General features: G+C 46.8%; 1 protein-coding gene across 1 annotated transcript; it reads right to left on the reverse strand.

The window, feature by feature from the left end:
* Positions 1-16304: 16304 nt before the first annotated feature.
* LOC127307837 (CASP-like protein 5A2) lies at positions 16305-18098 on the reverse strand. Its single transcript, XM_051338619.2, has 3 exons — positions 17702-18098; positions 16943-17075; positions 16305-16789 (listed from the first exon to the last, which is right to left on the reverse strand). Exons 1-3 carry the CDS (start codon positions 17923-17925, stop codon positions 16595-16597), a joined length of 552 nt encoding a protein of 183 aa, XP_051194579.1. The 5' UTR covers positions 17926-18098; the 3' UTR covers positions 16305-16594.
* Between the last annotated feature and the right edge of the window lie 513 nt (positions 18099-18611).

Consider the following 18611-nt stretch of genomic DNA (forward strand, 5'->3'; position numbering starts at 1 on the left):
CACTCCATCTTTTGTGGTCGACCCTCCTCGTCCAGAGTTCGCTGAATTTTCGCGGCCAGATCAGGCCGCGCTTTCCTCAACGTATGCAGGTATAACCTTTCGGCTTCCTCCAAGCCACGAACTCGCTGAACCCTACGTTTCTGGGAACGGCTGAGTCCATCAGGGCACCACCTTGGCCGGTGGTACTTATCTTCTTCTTCTTCATCGTCGTCTTCCAACTCCTCGAGATCTTCCACCCGAGAGGACTCAGCTTGCTTGTTCCGAGATGGGAGAGGTCCTAGACGTTTGAACACTGACACGTCTCCTGTGCTCTTCTTTTTCTGTCTACATTCTGGGCAGTTGCCGATTGTAGGCAATCGGCTCATTCCTGAATCCCAGCAGTGTTTGAAGAAGGGACAGTCCCAGTGCTTGTCCACGTCGTCTTGCTCTCTTGTCTTGTCCTTGGCATGGCGCTTATATCTTTCCTCGTCTCGATCGTGCCGACGATGTCTCCTGGCGTCCCTGCTAGCCAGACGATCTCTTTCGTCACCGTCGTCGTATCGTCGGCGTTGGTCGTACTGACTCACATATTTGTTGAGGAGATGATCAGAGAGAGGTCGTTGATATCGCACATTCTTCACTTCTCCCTCTGTGATGTAGCGCTTGCCATCGTGTCGGAGCCGATCGCGCGGAACGGCTTCCTCCTTGTCCTTGCTACGAGAGCGGCTGCCCTCGTCTCTATCCTTACCAGAGTGGTGCCCAGGCCCTACCATGTTAATGCTGAACGAGAAACCTGGCTGGCACCTCCCAGGGTAAATGCACTCCACCATGTTAACGGCGGGGAAGGGGTGCGTGTCGACTTTCATGGCGTACTGGCTAAAGATTAGACGCCCTTGTTCTATCGCCATTTGGATCTGCTGACGCCACACCCTGCAGTCGTTGGTGGTATGGGTGAACGTGTTATGCCATTTGCAGTATGGCTTTCCGTTCAACTCATGTGCCGTGGGGGTTTTGAGGCCTTCGGGTAACTTTAGCTGCTTCTCCTTGAGTAAGAGGTCGAAAATTTGCTCAGCTTTGGTCACGTCGAAGTCAAACCCTCTTGGAGGACCTTGTGGCTTAACCCACTTGCAGGACACGGGGCTTGCCCCCCGAGTCCATTCAGCCACTGCTACCTCTTGATCTCCCGCAGAGCCTTCATCTTCATCTGCCTCAACCAGGACTACCGCACGCTTGAATTTGTCCTGGTACAACTCTGGGTGGCGCTGTTCATATAATGACAGTTTCTGAACCATGTGCGTCAGTGAAGGGTAATCTGCTTGGGAAGCATGTCCTTGATCGGCGATGCGAGACCCACCACCGCCAACTCGACTGCTTCTTTTTCAGTCAAACGAGCCGAATAGCATCGGTTCCTGATGGCCCTGAAGCGCTGGATGTATTCTGACACTGTTTCTCCGCGCTTCTGCCGTACTTGTGCTAGATCGGCAATGCCAGCCTCGGAAGCCTCTGAGTGATACTGCATGTGGAACTGCTCTTCCATCTGCTTCCAAGTCCGGATTGAATCTGGTGGCAGCGAGGTGTACCACCCGAAAGCCGATCCTGTGAGGGACTGTGCGAAGAACCTCACACATAGTTCGTCTGATGCTGAGATCGTGCCCAGCTGCGCCAAATATCGGCTCACATGCTCGATTGAACTGGAGCCATCTGACCCACTAAACTTGGAGAATTCAGGGAGCCGATATTTGGGTGGTAGTGGGATCAAATCGTACTCGTTGGGGTACGGCTTGGAATAGCCGATTGCCCTCCTTTTCGGCACCATGCCGAACTGGTCTCTCAAGATTGTACTGATCTGATCCGCGGTGCTGGCTGCAGGAGTCGAGCTCTGAAGATTCGCTGGAGTGGCGTACTTAGCCAGCCACGCTTGCTTCTCAAGCTCTGAGCTAGCTGCAGGAGTTGAGCTTTGGAGGTTTGTTGGAGTGGCATACTTAGCTAGCCACGTCTGCTTCTCACGATCTGAGCCAGCTGCAGGAGTTGAGCTCTGGAGGTTCGTCGGAGTGGCATACTTAGCTAGCCACGTCTGCTTCTCAAGATCTGATCCAGAAGCTCCTCCTGCTGTTCCAGAAGTCCCTGCTGTTGTAGTCTGGTTCGTGAGTGCCCAGTTACTGCAGTCCGGCACGTATGTGCACGTGTACCCGTGAGGGATCTCCTTAGGTGCCTCATACAAGAACTGGTAATCACTAGGGTCACCACCGATCTTGTGGACGACGAATGCCGGTGAGCTCGGCACTTCTGGTGCTGCCAACGCGAACGGCAGCGGCGGTCGGGACTGGAGTGATATCTCTCCTTGGTGAGTCCCTAGAGCAGGTCCTGACGGAGAGTACTGATGCCTCATGATTTCCTGGATCACCCGAAGGGCGACACGCTCCAAAGTGTTTACCAGGTTCTTAGAATGGCGGTGTAGCGAATGCGCTACCATGAAATTAATCTCCTGACGCAGAGACCTGGTGCGTTCTTCTGAAGGGGTAGACAGGTCCACTCCATCGAGCGCGCCTTCAGGGGAGAACCCTTTCCACCTGATGCCGTGTGAGCGGGTCCTCTGGAAAGAGCCGATGAGGTTGGCTTCGAGGATAGCTTTGACCTCGTCATACTTCTTCTTGAGCTCCTCAGTCAGATCCTCATACGTGACTGGGGTACCTTCCGCCATCTCAGATGTAGATGGCATGCAGTTGATGTCGAAGACAGTCCCACCGGGCGTGCCAGAATGTGTTGGCGTCCGAAACCCACCGGCGAGCAACGGCTGGCAACACGAAGAGCCAGGAACAACCTAGAGCTGCGGCTGGCCCTGGTGCCTCCGAGCGACGGCCCGCAAAGCTCCTGGTACGCACGTCCCGATGCTGGTGCAAGGGCGTGCCACCTGACCTATACCTGGTCAGGAAGGTGATGGATTTGCTTCGCTTAGTTTCCTGCATGGCATACACGTAAACATTAAATACGAGCCTCGATCGGCTCTCAGGTTGTCCTGTGAATCGGCTCAAGGAGCCGATCCACCCATGGTTCGTATGAGGTCTACGATCACATGGTGGTCCTGCTTGATCGATATATAGCTAAAACGACCTACGACGATTTAGGGTTTTCACCACATAATCGGAACATCCTACGCGTGATTGAGCCTGGCAGCCACGCACGGTGATAGTAAACCAACCCTAGACAAGGCCTAAAAACCAACACGAAGTTGATCCCCGGAACGTCTTGTCTAGGGCTAGCAGACTACACCCTACGTGCTACTGGATCCTTCAACCCGTTTGCAAGACCTAACTATGCAGATATCAAACTAATCCTTGAAGAACAAGGAGCAATCATAACGGATCAGATCTACTAAACATGGATCAAGCAAGGTGCCGCCCTTACACCTAAGATATGTGTAAGGGCGGCTAGACGTCTAAGGGTTGCATGGACGAAAGCATGTGACACGATGAAACAATGCTAACCCTAACACATCTATGATAACTACGTTGCTCGCCATCAACAAGGCTTCAGCACGAGCAACGCATGAACGACGAATAAACGTATACTGCCCAGCATGATGCTTACCCGGAAGAAACCCTCGAAACAAAGGGGTTGGCGATGCGCCTAGATTGGTTTGTGATGAACGTGATTGTTGTTTTTCTCAATAACCCTAGATACATATTTATAGTCCGTAGACTTTCTAACGTGGGAATAATCCCAACCGTGCACGAGCCAAATTCTACCTAACCGACACGTATCCTACTATATTTACAGATACACGGGCAAACTAGCCCAAACTATCTTGTACAAGGCCGCTTCATGTATAACTTCCATGTATATTCTTCAAGCCCAATCTTAATCACGGCTCACCTCTAATCCGGTCAAATTCGGGTGATAACACTTGTATCAAAACCTGGTTTGTACTTGCATGCCTTTTGATTTCAAGACCGATAACACGTTTCTTGAGGAATACAACTCATAGCGGAACCGGCTTGAGTTGCACGCATCATTAGAAAACAACTCGTCGGTTCGACTTGCATATTTCTTGAGAATAGTTCAACTATCGAACACCGATTGAGTTGCACATATCTTAAGAAAAGTGCAACCATTATAAAAACCACCTTGCTATTCGATTTTATCTCGAGAAAAGTGCAACTCTACTATGTCAAAAAACCGAAACAGAGAGAATTGTAGTTCAAAGAGAAAGGATAAAATGATACTATTGTAATTCATCTGTAGAAATGTGAAATAATAAGAAAAAGGAGAAAAACATATAGGTTTCACGTTACGAAAACAGTAACAAGATTATATACATAATAGACTAAAAGCAAAAAAGAGAGTACAGAAAAATAAAGACAAGAAAAGGTAATTAAAATAGACAGAAGTGACTGATATTTAAGTGCGCGCTCAAGTACTTCAGAACATGCATCAGCTATCCTGGTTGTTTGGCGTGGAACGTATTATGCCAACCGGCAAGGATCGAATTCCACCAGCGCCAATTGCTTCAATTTTTCCTCCCCTACTCAACCAAGCGTGCACGAATCTCAAAGAAAATCGAATGGTCATCAATGTCGACTGAGACATAAGCAATTCTCAGTCGCCTGTGGATTAGTAAATCCGTTTTTTAATTTTGCATCTCTCATTAAAGAGGGAAAGAAGGCAAACCCAGCCCCGCTGATATCCTTGTTGCGATCCGGACCATTCATGGCTTCTCGTATTCAACCATAGGCTTCCTGAAGACGTCTTGGAGCTCTAGGCCCTCTTGATTCCATTCACTTAAAGTGAAGTGAGCACATATACATGAGGCTATTTATAGCCAAGGGATTGTTTACAAATTAAGAAGGCTAGTGGGGCATCAGGTAGAATTCAGTACTCTACCGCAATTCAGGCCGCAAGAGGCGGACCTACAGGAATATGCAATTTCCTCCCACTCACACTGTCAGGAATCACACAACTGTTGAAGAACAAGTTTGTCGATATGTTCCAAGCATGCGTTTCTCGATATGTGTGTTAGATGTGTGAATTGGACACCCCGCATCCCTCTATGAAGCGACATAGGGAGAACCATAGCCTAGACCAGCGTCGACCTCTTCCTCCGCACTCCCTTACCCCTGCCATCGCCGGAGGAGCTAGCCGGCGGGGGACGGCAGCTGTTGGGAGTCCTCATTTCCTATTTTTTTTTCCTTTGCCCTAGCATCTAGTCTCCTACCATATCTCGTTGAGATCCAATTCATCCGTATGTGTGAGCTTTCTCTAGCCAAGATCTTGTTGTAGGCGTCCCAACCCTGCATGTCACTGTTCTTATCATGATCATCGAAGATCTATGCCCATGGAAATGGTACGACCATGGCAGGCAGCTGGGACGTCCGCTCGATTGGCCTTGGGTTCTAGCCCTAGCGTTTCGCCGATATTTGGATGTCGATGCTCTAATCCAGGGGCCTTAGGGTGGCACCATCATTGCCACTATTGGCGGAGAACCATTGGCGACTCCAAGATCCACTTGCACCACCACCTTACGCTACATTGATTGCGGCTATTAGCGGTGATTACCATGGTCCGAGCGGAGATTCTCCATGCTCATATTGAGTGAGATCGCTAGGTGTTGGCGGTGGCAAGGATAAAAAATGATGAGGTGAAGACTTATATGTGCCTGGTGCACTTTGAAGCTTTAGCAGCAGTTCTTGCCAAGTGGTGGTGACGATGGTATACTTTATTATTGGAGGAGCTCTTGGTGTTCTATATCTCGGCACCCAGGGTGAAAATTGTATGTTTGAACTTCGGTGGGTGTATCTGGCAATGGTGGATCCCTAGCCACCTCCTTGTTGAAGGCATTGTCTGGAGATTGGACCTTCTCCAGGGTGGAATCCTAGGATCCGGCGATGCTGGTTATTATTGACAACGAAGGTGTTTGTGCATTGTTACCTTCCTAGCGTCGTTTTGGGGAAGCTTTTTTTAGAGTCAAGATGTCGTCCCCATTAATGGTGCTATTGCTTTTTCGAGTCTCTGTTTGCTTCAGCGGGGTATTTGTTTCCTTTTTCTCTTTTGTATTCGGTTGTGTGCATCCTTCCTATCTAGACTTGGTATAGTCATAATTTTGTTGCAGACGATGCGTGTAAGTGATATCTTCTTGGTATTAATATACCCTCTTTATAAAAAAAAAGTCAGATGTGCAAACAAATCGATATATTTCTAACAACATAAAGGCACCCTCATATATGCATCATCTTTAACACACAATCAACTAGTGAGAACACAAGCATCGTTGTTGTTTCTTATTTCTTATTGTTTCTTCAGCAGATTGCACACATTATAACTTCAAGCATAAAATATATCTATTCTTTAAGGTAAATCAAACGAGTGCTGGTCTCTAGCCCCACTATCCTGAATAGCGCACTGTTTCTTGCAAAACTCCTCCGAAGGATAGCAGATGTTCGTCACTGGGCAGCAGTAGCTATCGTACATGGACTTTTGGTGGATGCATGATCCGTATGGTACATGTATCCTCTCGTTATCCAGTTCTTCTGTACGCCCGCCTGTGAATTTTTTTTATCCATGTGAGTTTTCATTGGCTAACTAAGAAGTACTCAAGTAGTGACAAACAAACCATGCAAGACTTGTAAAGAGCAGATAAAAAGAGAGTATATTAACAACATATTCCATAGATACGTACTTACATCGTGCATGAGTAGCAATACATATGAGGAGAAGTATCAAGACTACGGCCGGTGAGCGGAGGGGCTTAGTGTTCTTATCCATAGAGACGATGCAATGCAACTATCCAACAATTACAAGTTTGCGGGGAAGTTTGTCTGTTCGATCAAGTCTTGTTAGGCCTTTGAGATTGTATCTTCATTCATACATGGTCCCATATATATATAGAGCACGCATACAAGAAGGGGCTACCAATGTTTATAACTTGGAATACATTAATTACTATATTTTTATATGATTGTCTATTTACTCCGTACTATAATGTGAAAAACATTAATTACTATACCCTAAGAATTCGCTCCACCATAATTATCGGCTGGCTATCGGTAATGAACTTGCCAAATGTGCTTAAGTATTGGATGAAGCACACCAAAGAATATGACATATTCGATAGTCGATGTTAGCTATTTGTTATGAGCGGCTGATGCATCAACATTTTGGTGATGTGAATAGAATGTGAGGAGATACTATAGTTGTTCTTGAGGCAGAATGACTATGTTACTAATATATCAAGGAACAAAACCAATAAAAATTCATCGTTGAAGGCTTAGCCTATGTCGTGGAAATCGGGCTTGATATTGAGCCCGTCTTGTACACAATTTTGACCCAACCCAGTTGGTAGGTGTGGAGCTCGACATCGCTCGATATTAGGGGAGAGGGTGACCCTTTATCTCAAGGGAATTTAATATTTCTCCCTCAATTAGACTTCAGCGATTTGCTCATGTTTACTTCATAATATTTTTTGCCCCAGATTTTTTTGCCACTTGATCATTTTTTTTTTGAGGGGAATCGTGAGCTTTATTGATTATAAAATAAAAGGTTTACAATCATTTGCGATTATCGCCGACACGCAGTCCGGTGCTGAATCGTTTAACACTCCACTCGACTCACATTTCCCTAGCTGCGCTAATTCATGGGCTACCTTGTTGCTACTCCTGTCAATCTTCCGAACTTCCAATAGGGGGTGGGAACGAAGCAAGTCTTTGATCTCCATATATATGCTCCAGGATGGTGATTGGTCTAGCACACCAGAGGTTGCTCCATGTATAACACGCTGGCAGTCAGTCTGTACGATGCCGGGCAGCCGTTGAATGTCGATGAGCTGCCGTAGTCCAGCCAGACATGCTCTAGCTTCTGCTTCCTCTGCACTAGTGCTGTAAGGTAAGAAGTTCCAAACTGTGCGTATCACTACACCTTTTTCATCACGCACTACAACACCAATCCCTGCTCGCTTACTCAAGGCGTCCCAGCCCGCATCGACGCTGGCCATGAGGTAGCCTGCCGGTGGTGGCTGCCATTTGGACACCTCATCCGACAGCCTCCCATATGTCTGGCTTGGAAACATCAGGGTCTTGCCTTTAGAATCTTGTGATTTTGCATTTGTTGCAGAATAGGAAGTAAGGTAGTTCTGTAGGAATGACACTGAAGCGGTGATCGATGCTTTGCCGTCCCCATGGACTATGTTATTGCGGTGGTGCCACACTCGCCAAAACAAGTAAAGGAGCTTCACTCTAGTTTCTTTAGAAACATTGCTGATCATGTTCAGGAACCATTCCTTCCCAGAATTTCGGAATTCAGCTTCAGGGGGCAGGAACCAGATCGCCCGCAAGCTATCACGGAGCGCTCTTGCCGGCGTACACATAACCAGGGCATGGTGCTCGTCCTCAACATCCATTCCACACACTGAGCACACTGGATCAATCTTTTCAACCCGCCGGTGCAAGCTTTGTTGTACAGCCAAGGTGTTTGTCGCCGCTTTCCATCCGAACACTCGGATCTTTTGAGGAACTGGGGTTTTCCAAATGGTGTCCCAGACCGGTCTATCTCCTAGAGGAGCAGAACTTGACTGTCCAGAAGCTAGACGATCCAGACATGGTTGGAGACCAAGCCTGTACGCTGACCTCACGGTAAAAATTCCATTGTCTTCCATACTCCAAGCAACAAAATCATCAGAAGGCCTTTGCGTGAGCTTGATTGCTAATATGGCCTCAGCATCATGCGGGTAAAAATATTTGCGTACTGTATCTTCATCCCATGAACGAGTATCAGGCTTAATTAATTCAGAAACCCAGCGCAAACGTGTCTCTTTCTTTTTACCTGAAACTTTGAGCGAATCACTTCTCTGTAGCCAGTTGTCTCGCCAAATACGAACCTGAGACCCCGTACCAATTCTCCGGATGGCAGTATGGCACCACGTTTAAGCAGTTCCAGACCATGCATAACTCCCTGCCAGGAAGGCGACGGGTTACGAATAAATGCTGTGTCCAGCAAATTACCATTCGGATAATATCTGGCTTTTAGTAGCCGGGCACATAAGCTGTCCGGTATTTCTATTAGCCTCCAAGCTTGACGAGCGAGAAGTGCTTGATTGAACACACCAAAATCCCGGAAACCCATCCCTCCATGTGACTTTGGTCTAGTGACTTTGTCCCAGGACATCCAATGCATACGTCTTCTATTATGTTCATCCCCCCACCAAAAATTACGAACAATTTGGTTAAGATCCTCCACGAGCCCATTTGGAAATCTGAAGACTCCCATAGCATACGTTGGTAAGGACTGCAAAACTGACTTTATTAAAACTTCCTTAGCCCCACTGGACGCATACTTCTCGACCCAATCATTTGCACGCTTAACAAACTTCTCTTTTACTGGCTGGAACTTCCCATTCTTCATCCTGCCTTCTGGTACAGGTAAGCCTAGATATTTTTCCTCAAAACAAAGTGTCTCATACTTCAACATGCCTTGGATTTCCTGCTGCGTTTCAGCTGAACACTTATCACCAAACAATATAGAACATTTTCCAAGGCTCACGAGTTGTCCCGTTCCTTTCTCATATCTATCCAAAATAGATTTCACCACCTCAGTTTGCTGCACGTTACCTTCAAAGAACATTAGGCAATCATCCGCGAATAGCAAGTGTGAAATACCAGGCCCACGTCGACAAATATACAATTCCCTTAGAGAAGAATTCTCAGTTTCCTGCATTATCAATGATGATAAACCATCAGCGACAAAAAGGAACAAGTAAGGCGCGAATAGCAAGTGTGAAATACCAGGCCACGTCGACAAATATACAATTCCCTTAGAGAAGAATTCTCAGTTTCCTGCCTTATCAATGATGATAAACCATCAGCGACAAAAAGGAACAAGTAAGGCGACAATGGATCACCTTGGCGTAGCCCACGCGTTGGAGAAAAGGAGTCCAACAAATGACCATTGAAGCGAACTGAATAGCGCACAGTGGTAACACATGTCATCACCCACTGTATCCATTTGCTATGAAAGCCCAGTTTCGCCAACACTCCTTCCAAAAATCTCCAATCCACACGGTCATAGGCCTTGGCCATATCCAGCTTGTATGCGCAAAAGTCTGCTCTCGAGCCTGTTTGAATGGCATGGATGCACTCAAAAGCGATTAGAGCATTATCCGTGATGAGTCGCCCCGGGATGAAGGCGCTCTGAAAGGGAGCGATAATGTCCTGCAGTAGAGGTCTCAAACGATTTACCAAGCACTTGGACACGATTTTAAATAAGACGTTACATAAACTCATAGGTCGGAAATCCTTGAGGTCCTCCGGATCGTTCTTTTTAGGAATAAGAACAATAGCTGTCTCATTCACTTCATCTGGCATCGTCCCATCATCAAAAAAACGTTGGACTGCAGCAACTACATCAGCCTTCATAGTACCCCAATTCCTTTGCAGGAACCTTGCGGGGAAACCGTCCGGCCCTGGCGCCTTTAGTGGCCCAATTTGAAATAAAGCGTCACCAATTTCCCGCTCTGAAAAGGGTGCTATTAAGGCCACATTCATTCGATCATCAACACATGGTTGCAAGAGGTCTGTAATAATCGAAGGCTCCACCTCTTCATCCCGGGTGTACAGATTTTGGAAAAAATTAGTAGCCAATTCCTCCATCTCCTTAGTATTTTTTGCCACTTGATCATTTGCCTCCTCTCTACTGTTTATTACTTTTTTTTAGATTTGAACCAATTTATAAATACCAAACTGTCCACTCCCCTATTCTTCTCTACTCGCACGGGCATCCTGACATCCTGTAGTTGGCAATGTGTCATCGTGTCCGGTCCTGCATATAATATATCCCGAGTTCATGTAAAAGCCATGGTATAGGGATGGGGGGTGGCCCCCATGGCTCTCATATAGCTCCACCATGCACCACAAAGGACTGCATGTAAAGGTATTCATGCAACATGCGATTTTTGGGTCAACTATGTGATGGAAAGATCTTCTTGGAGTGAGCGTAATCTTGATGTACAGGAGTATTATGGATTATGGTTAATTATTGAAGGTAATAACTATACTACGAGTAGATAAACAATCATATAAAAATATATGTCTTTAAAAAAGGTAAGTTTATGTAACTTCTCGGTAAGTTAGAGTAGCCAGCTTTCTTAGGAAGTGATTAACTAGTTTGCTATGTGGAGATAAGGATGTTTATCATAAATTTAGTTCTTAATTTGTCAGGAAGATTAAAAAAAATAAGATCTAGAGTTGCAGATGCACCATCCGAACTCATATTTGTAAAGATCCTGAAGCCTGTTGCTTTTTTTCCAAACGTTGGTGGGGAGCAAATTAACTAAGAAAACCTGTAAAGGCATCTACAACGCAGGCGCTAACGAGGGTCGATTTCCTGGCCGTTACTCCCGATTCCCAGCCGGTCCTGGGATTATCGTTTGCGTCGATGCAAGATGAGACGTCGGCGCTTCGTGGATTTTTGGACCGCAGAATAAAAGGCGGAGGCGACCGGCGCTATGGATCCGCCTCCATGCAATTGTATTGTCCCGTTTCGTTCCATGTGATCAAGCCCGACGACGTGAGCGACCGCAAAGACAGTCTGCGGCAAGCACCACTCCCTGCCCCGCCGCCTTCACCGACGAGCTTTTCCCCATGGCCACCTACCGCAGCGACTTCATCTTCGTCCGCCCCCGCAAGGGAAATCGGCCACAAATCACGCGGAATCGAAATCCTCCTCCACTCCATTGGATTCCATGCTTGATTTGGGCTCTGGGTAACCGGTCGGATTGGGGACGCGCGGCTGTAGGCAACACCGTGTCCGGAGATGAGAGGGGAGAGAAGGTGCGGAGGGAGTGTCTGTGCAGCTACGGAGATCCAGGTGATGCCCGTGTGCCGGTGTATTTACAAACTAGGAATAAGACCTTAATATAGTACTCGATCACATCTGTATTTTAGATGGTAGATCACATGATTACGAGCAAGGCTGTATCACAACTCGATCTGTTTTCTCTCCTCCGATGGATCCGACCACGATGCACGCGGCGTCGCCACCACGCACGTCCGCCTCAACGAAAGCCCCAAGGCCGTGGGCCGACCTCCCGCCGGACCTTCTCCAGGACGTCTCAGCCTGCCTGCACAACGCCGACGACACTGTCTGCTTCCACGCAGTCTGCAGGCCACCGGCGCACGCCGCCGTTCCCGCTCTCCCGCGTGACCTCGAAGTCGTGTGATGGCCTCATCTTGCACTCCACCGTTGACGACTCCCCCCGACGCTCCCCCGGACGCCTCTACTTCTCACCGGATATGACGACGTCGAGCTACAGCCATGACTACGCCCAATTCGGCAATAGGAACTGGGTAGCTAGCTCGGATGGGGCGCCAGTATGGCTCTTCACAGCGAGTCCCGAGCCAAGACTCCTTGACCCCATGACCAGACACGTCAACTTGCTGCCTCCATTACCGGAGGACAGTGAGATCACCCGGTCCATGAAACACTCCAGGGGCATCGTCTACAGCGACGGCACCATCTTTTTGTATAGTTTCCTTCTTGGTTCCGCCGGCTTCACACGCAGCCCATCAACGTTCACGGCGGCCATTCTGAGTCCCGGTGATACAGTGCGGACAACCATGAAAAGGACGATATATATGACAGGAGACCATCGTTGTACTGGCGCCATGTATCAGGATGGAAAGGTTTTAGTACTTGTGGACATATATATGTACTTCTGGCGCGTCTTTACCCTGGATGACGAAGACAATGACACACGCGCTGAAGGGGGCATGCTTGAGTCGTGCAGGATTCTCAGAGATGCGGAAAATAAGTATTTTAGCGACAGGTACATCCTAGAGTCCCATGGCGAGCTACTTTGCGTGACCATCTTTATCGACGAAAATTTGCGCCATCTTTATGGCAGCCGCAACCCAGCGAAAGCAGTGTTTGTGAATGTGTACACGCTAGAAGGATCAAACAAAGATGACAATTTGCGTTGGGTACCGAATAACGGCCAGAGCTTGAGCGACCGTGTCTTGTTCCTTGGGTCACCAGCCAGCTTCACCACAGACGTCGCACATCGAGACGCCAAAGGCGGGTGCGTCTACTTTGTATTCCACCGCTGTGTGTTAAGGTATAGCCTTGTCAACAGCAAGGCCAAACTTGTGAAAAGGTTACATCCAGGATGGGGTTCCGACAAGGTGCATGTGTGGCTCCGACAGTAGCCTGCCATACTAGTTTCACTTTGCAAGTTCTGGCATGCAACAATCATGTTCAGTTTTTTTGTTTTTTTGAGTGTTCCTCTCGCCTGAATTTTCATTTCATCGTTAGATCAGGTGAAATCAGGATACACCCAACGCAAGAGGGGGTGAGCTCAGGATACAACCAGCACAACAGAACTAGGGTCGCCTGGGGAGGAAGTAGGTGAGCCACAGGTCGACGTCGCAGCGGTGTTCCTTCGGCAGCCACACACGCCAAAGGATGGCATCGTCATTGCAGTTCTTACGGATCAGCGAAAGCAAGGGTGGGAGGCCCTTGAAAACCACACCATTGCAGAGGGTCGAGGCGGTGAAGGGAGGGGCGCACGGCAGGAGCGCACACCCAGCCGCATCGGAAACAAGTGGAGTGGCGACGTTGCGAGCGCTCATGGTGCCCCAGAATAGTTGCGCGAAGGGACAGTCAAACATGATGTGGCCAGGGCTTTCGGTGGGGGCGGAGCAGATGATCATGTTCAGTTTAAATACTGTCATCTTCAATTACCCCGAGGTATTTTCTAATTACTAATTCATTCAGGCTTAGGTTTTGTTCGATTAATCCCCTAACCAGGTGGATTAGAGTAGATTTTGACTTGCCAAGGATTTAATCCACCTCAATCCACGTTAATCCCCTCAAACCAAGCAAGCCCTTAAATAGGCTGAAAACACCCTCATGCAAAAATGAAGCTCTGACCCGTTGTCAAGGATCACTTTTGCTTCAGTGCTCCCCCCCCCCCCCCCCCTCCCGACGCGTTCTATTTCCCCTTCAAATGGACCCCACCCCTGATGGTTCATGATTCCTATTGTATGGAGTCGTAGGAAGTTCTACTGCATCTCCAGCCCGGCCAAATCCGCGGCGACCTAATAAGGTTTGCGGCTGCAGTATAAGGGAGCCGCTGACGCCAATCCTTACGCCGCGACCTGGGAGCCTGCACCTCCTCCCATTCTTTCTTGTGTGCGGCAATTGGAAATTATCTGGCATGGCTGATTGGCTGGAACCGGCTATATGCAAATTAATATCTGACGTGCCCATGCGGCCATTAGCACAGATCGAAGTGTTTTTCCTCTTCTTTTGCTGATTCAAATGACAAAGGAAGTCTGGTAAATTCCAAATTCCCTTTGCTTTAAGCTTGAACGGCCTCCCAGCACTTTGTTTCAACAAGATGAAAACTGGGGAAGAATGGTTCGGGAAGACTTTTTTGAGATCAGTATTGCCGTCGCAAAAGGTACCAGTCCAGCACACAGTAGTTGACTATCTCCAAGAACAAGAATAAAGGCACATTGAGTACCCCAAGACAGAACATTATGCTTTCCCATTGGGAGGTCAATCAGTTACTTGACTCAGGCCGATTCATGTGAGTGGTAATTAGTAGCCAAAAGTCAAACAAAGCACGAAATTTGTCTCCCGTCTTATGGTCAAATTTTTTGTAAATTTGTCAAAACCTTTATCGCATACCAAACCAGAGCAAATGTGTCATAACTAGCAACACCACGTGATATAGCAAAATGAAGCAAGAAGTAGAACATTACATACCTTCATGGGCGAACAGCAAGTAGAATCCGATTCTAGCAATCTTCTGTAAAGCTGCATGAGCCACATATTCTGCACAGAAAAATTGAGCTGGACCAAAGTAAAGTTACATGAAACACATTAGTGTTCGGTACAAGCCAAACCGAAAAAATGGAGCACAATCTATGAAGGAGAACCAAGTTAAAAGGGGGGAAATAACTAACAGATTGCAGATGAAAGGAGAACTGATTCGCACAAAACAAACCAAAAAGGCAAACAGGCAATGAAATCACCTGCTTGCAGGGACAGAGCTAGTTGCATAGGCAGTGGGATCAGTTGACCCCACTGAGATTTGGCCAGGAAAGGTGATTTTATTCTCAAAAGAACATCAGAGAAAAACATGACCATGATCTTCTTCACCAATCTTCTAGCTTCTCCCTCTATCTTTTTTTCTCAGAAGAGAATGGTGCACACCTTATCTTTAGAACAATCAGAAATCAGAAACCGGAATCAGAGACTGGAGGAAAGCGAGTACCACATTTGAATCCAAAACAATTAAGAGAGTGCCACACAGAACCAATGCCAAAGAAGCAAGCTAGCAAACTTTTATCTTGAGAGAATGTATATCTACCAGGCGAAGAACCAAATAACAAATATGGTGGAATTGGTCCAGAAGTTTGTACATATTGTTCTATGTTGTGGAAGATCCCAAAAAGACCAATCAATGAACAAAAGCAATGAAATTAATGAATATCACAAAAAAGAAAGCGGGAATGCTTATGAGAGAGGATACCATGACTTCATCCATCCCTAGCAAAGACAGTGCTCCTGTTAATTCTCATGAGAAAAATGACTCTTTGCAGCTGTCAATTTGAAGTAAACACAGAATTTCTAAGCATCGTTAACAGAAAAACAACATGTGACCCTACAACAAGAAATAAGGAAATCAATGAATATAGAGATCATAATATAATGATGAAATTACTTGCCTTCCACTGCAGCCTCCCCACCTTGAAGTCCCCTGGCAGCGTCTGCACATGGGCGTAGCGGGCATCCACGTCCATGATGGTGCCGACGACTGAAATCTATCAGGCTTCCAAAAAGAACCAGACGCACTGCCGACTCCATTGGTAGACTCAAACAGTATAATAACAGGGAGACAGAGGCTCGTACCTCTTCAACAACCTTTGGCAGGTTACCCAGGCAACCCAGCAACACAACATGCAACCATGGAAACACATAGTAGAAGAGAAACCACATGTCAAAAAGAGAGGAGAGCGGAGCCAACAGAGTGTGCTAAATCACTGCAGTTTATGAGCATTACTATATAGGTCTCAGCAAAATTCTGTACCAGGCAGTGCTTTGAAAGGGCGACTTTAGAGCCCAGATTCCAGTTTTTCGGATAACTGAAGTAAAAGGCATGCAAGTGCCACGTAAAATGGTTTTCAACTGAAACCTGAAGTCAGGAGAAGCCTCACCCTCATGGCCTCCTAACTGATAATCTGACACTCACAAGTGATAACTGCACTACTCTTTTGAGGGCTGAGACCTGAATATTGATAAAAGACTAAATTTTGCAAAATAAAAAAGACATAGCATATCAACACCTTAAGCTCTACACTAATAAAACACATCAATACATTACCAGATTACAACCACCACCACATAAGAGGCAAACTGTCCTAAAAAGAAATGCAGAGCTACACAACAACCCTTTTGCACATCAAACTATTCCCTATTTCAAATGGAAAACTTGATGGCACACTTCATTCGACAGCCATTCGTTACTTTTCCATTGTACTATAATTAGATGCGCCACACTGTCCAAGTTGTCACAAAAAGAGATCTGCTGCACAAATGGCCCAATTCTGTCTATACACTCATCTCTTCACAATCTGGAGGCCACCGACCAGAAGTTCAAGACACACGACGGTGCAAGTGCAAACCAGCTGATGAAAGCCATTGCAGTAGCAGTCATAAAGCTTGCACAGTGATTACCCGCACACATCTCCAGATCATTACCAATGAGAACGGTGATGCCTGCCGATGCACATGCTGCACCCAAGGTTAGCGTCCCTGTGATCTACAGAGAACATCAAGGTCCATTTAGATCATTTCTAAGGGAAATAAAATTGCTTGTGGTCTTTAAATAATCGTTTGCTTATTCATGAATTCAAAAGATTTTAGAAAACAAGTCCCCAATCATTCATGAGGTTGCTGAGAGAATATGACTCACCAAGTCTCCAATGGAAAATATGCAAGCAGCTCGGAGACTTCGCAAGGAACGTTTGACGAGAAGTGCATAGATGTCCACAATGGCTAGAGAAAGGCTCCACAAGCATTGCAAAATTACTGCTGCTACGAGGTAGCTGGTCAAGAGAACAAAATAAGTTCATCTTTAGAAGGAAAAAAAATAACGAGATCCAACCAAAGATGATGCTGCTGCTTTCTAATTGTAACGTCTCTTGTAGGATGCCAAATAAATCAAAAGGCATAAAATATTGAAGTTCACAAACAAATAACACTATTTTCTTTGCGTAATTAAGGAATCTCAGTAGTAATTCCAATGGAGCTTCTCAAGGGCTAAAGTATACACTTTATTATAAGGCTTAAATTCCAAAGATTACTCGAGGTTTAAGCATAATTTGTCTTCTTAGCCCCCTCAACAATCTCCGTCAAGCTCCGCCACTGGTTACATATATCTTCTCTTACAAAAGATACTATGAAAAAATGGCTACTCTTGTAATCCTAAGGCCCATAGTCCACGCAAGGAAATGCCGTAATCTGAATTAAAAAGATACAGGTATATATTAAAAGATATAGTTTGTGATTAAGTCTGCCCAAGCAACAAAAATGAGGCGCCACCACTAGCACATTGGTTTGATTATCGCACGGCTGACAGTTGTTTAGGTGGTTACCTAGTGAACATTTGTTCTCTAGAAAAATCATGATAGCAATCGAAAGCAAAAAAAAAAAAAAAAAAATAGTACCGCACCAGAAGGCGGTAACGGAAGGGAAGTCGTTGGTGGACGCCATGGCGGCGAGCGAGGCGGCCGCGAAGAAGACCTGCACGAGGCGGAGGCCGAGCCCGCCGGGCGTCCCCGGGCCCCCCTGGGTGTCCTTCATCCGCACCCCGACCGGTGCAGCATCCGCGTTCTCCCCCTGGGTCTGCGGCGGCGGCGCCTCCACCGGGTGCACCGCCGGCCGGCTCGGCCGCATCTACCCCGCTCCCTCCTTGACCCAAGGTGCTGCCGCCGCGGTTACTACCTCGATTCTGCGGCCACTGGAGCCAAGGGTTTGGGAGATTTTGGGAGCGGAGAAGAGGAACAGGAGGTGGAATGCGGGAGGGCCGGTACTCTCTCGGTCTCTCCGCTTTGTCTACCCGCAATAAGAAAATAAAATAAGTAAGCTAGAATTTTGCACAGGTCAGGAATTTTTATATTCTAAATCAGACTTTAGAAGTTTGTAGTTCACTCCATAAGTTGAACCTAGATTTTCCGAAATTGTATCGTCATCATAGTCCAGAGTAGGAAAGGGCAGTGGGAAAGGGTATGATATTGGTGTGAATTTTTTTTATCCGAGTTGGCGGTGGCGATATGATATTGGTGTGGCGTGTACGAAAGTCACCATAAATCGCCAAACTCACATCGCTAACTTTCTTTTCCTAGAGTTTGTTCTCCTCTGAAGAGTGGCTTACTTTTGTATTGGAAGATACCTCGGACCATAGGGAAACCCTTGCGGGACAAGAAAGGTGTGAGCCTTACTCGTGGCTGACTAGGCATTCTACTTATTGCGATAAGAAGAAGCAGACTCGAAAGGAAGGATGGAACCTCTTATCTACGGTTATAAAAGGAGGACTCAAGAACCACAAGGAGGACCAAGTCCTAGCGGCACCGCTCACTAAC

This window comes from Lolium perenne, chromosome 6 (genome assembly GCF_019359855.2).
Source record: "Lolium perenne isolate Kyuss_39 chromosome 6, Kyuss_2.0, whole genome shotgun sequence".
Classification (NCBI taxonomy): domain Eukaryota; kingdom Viridiplantae; phylum Streptophyta; class Magnoliopsida; order Poales; family Poaceae; genus Lolium; species Lolium perenne.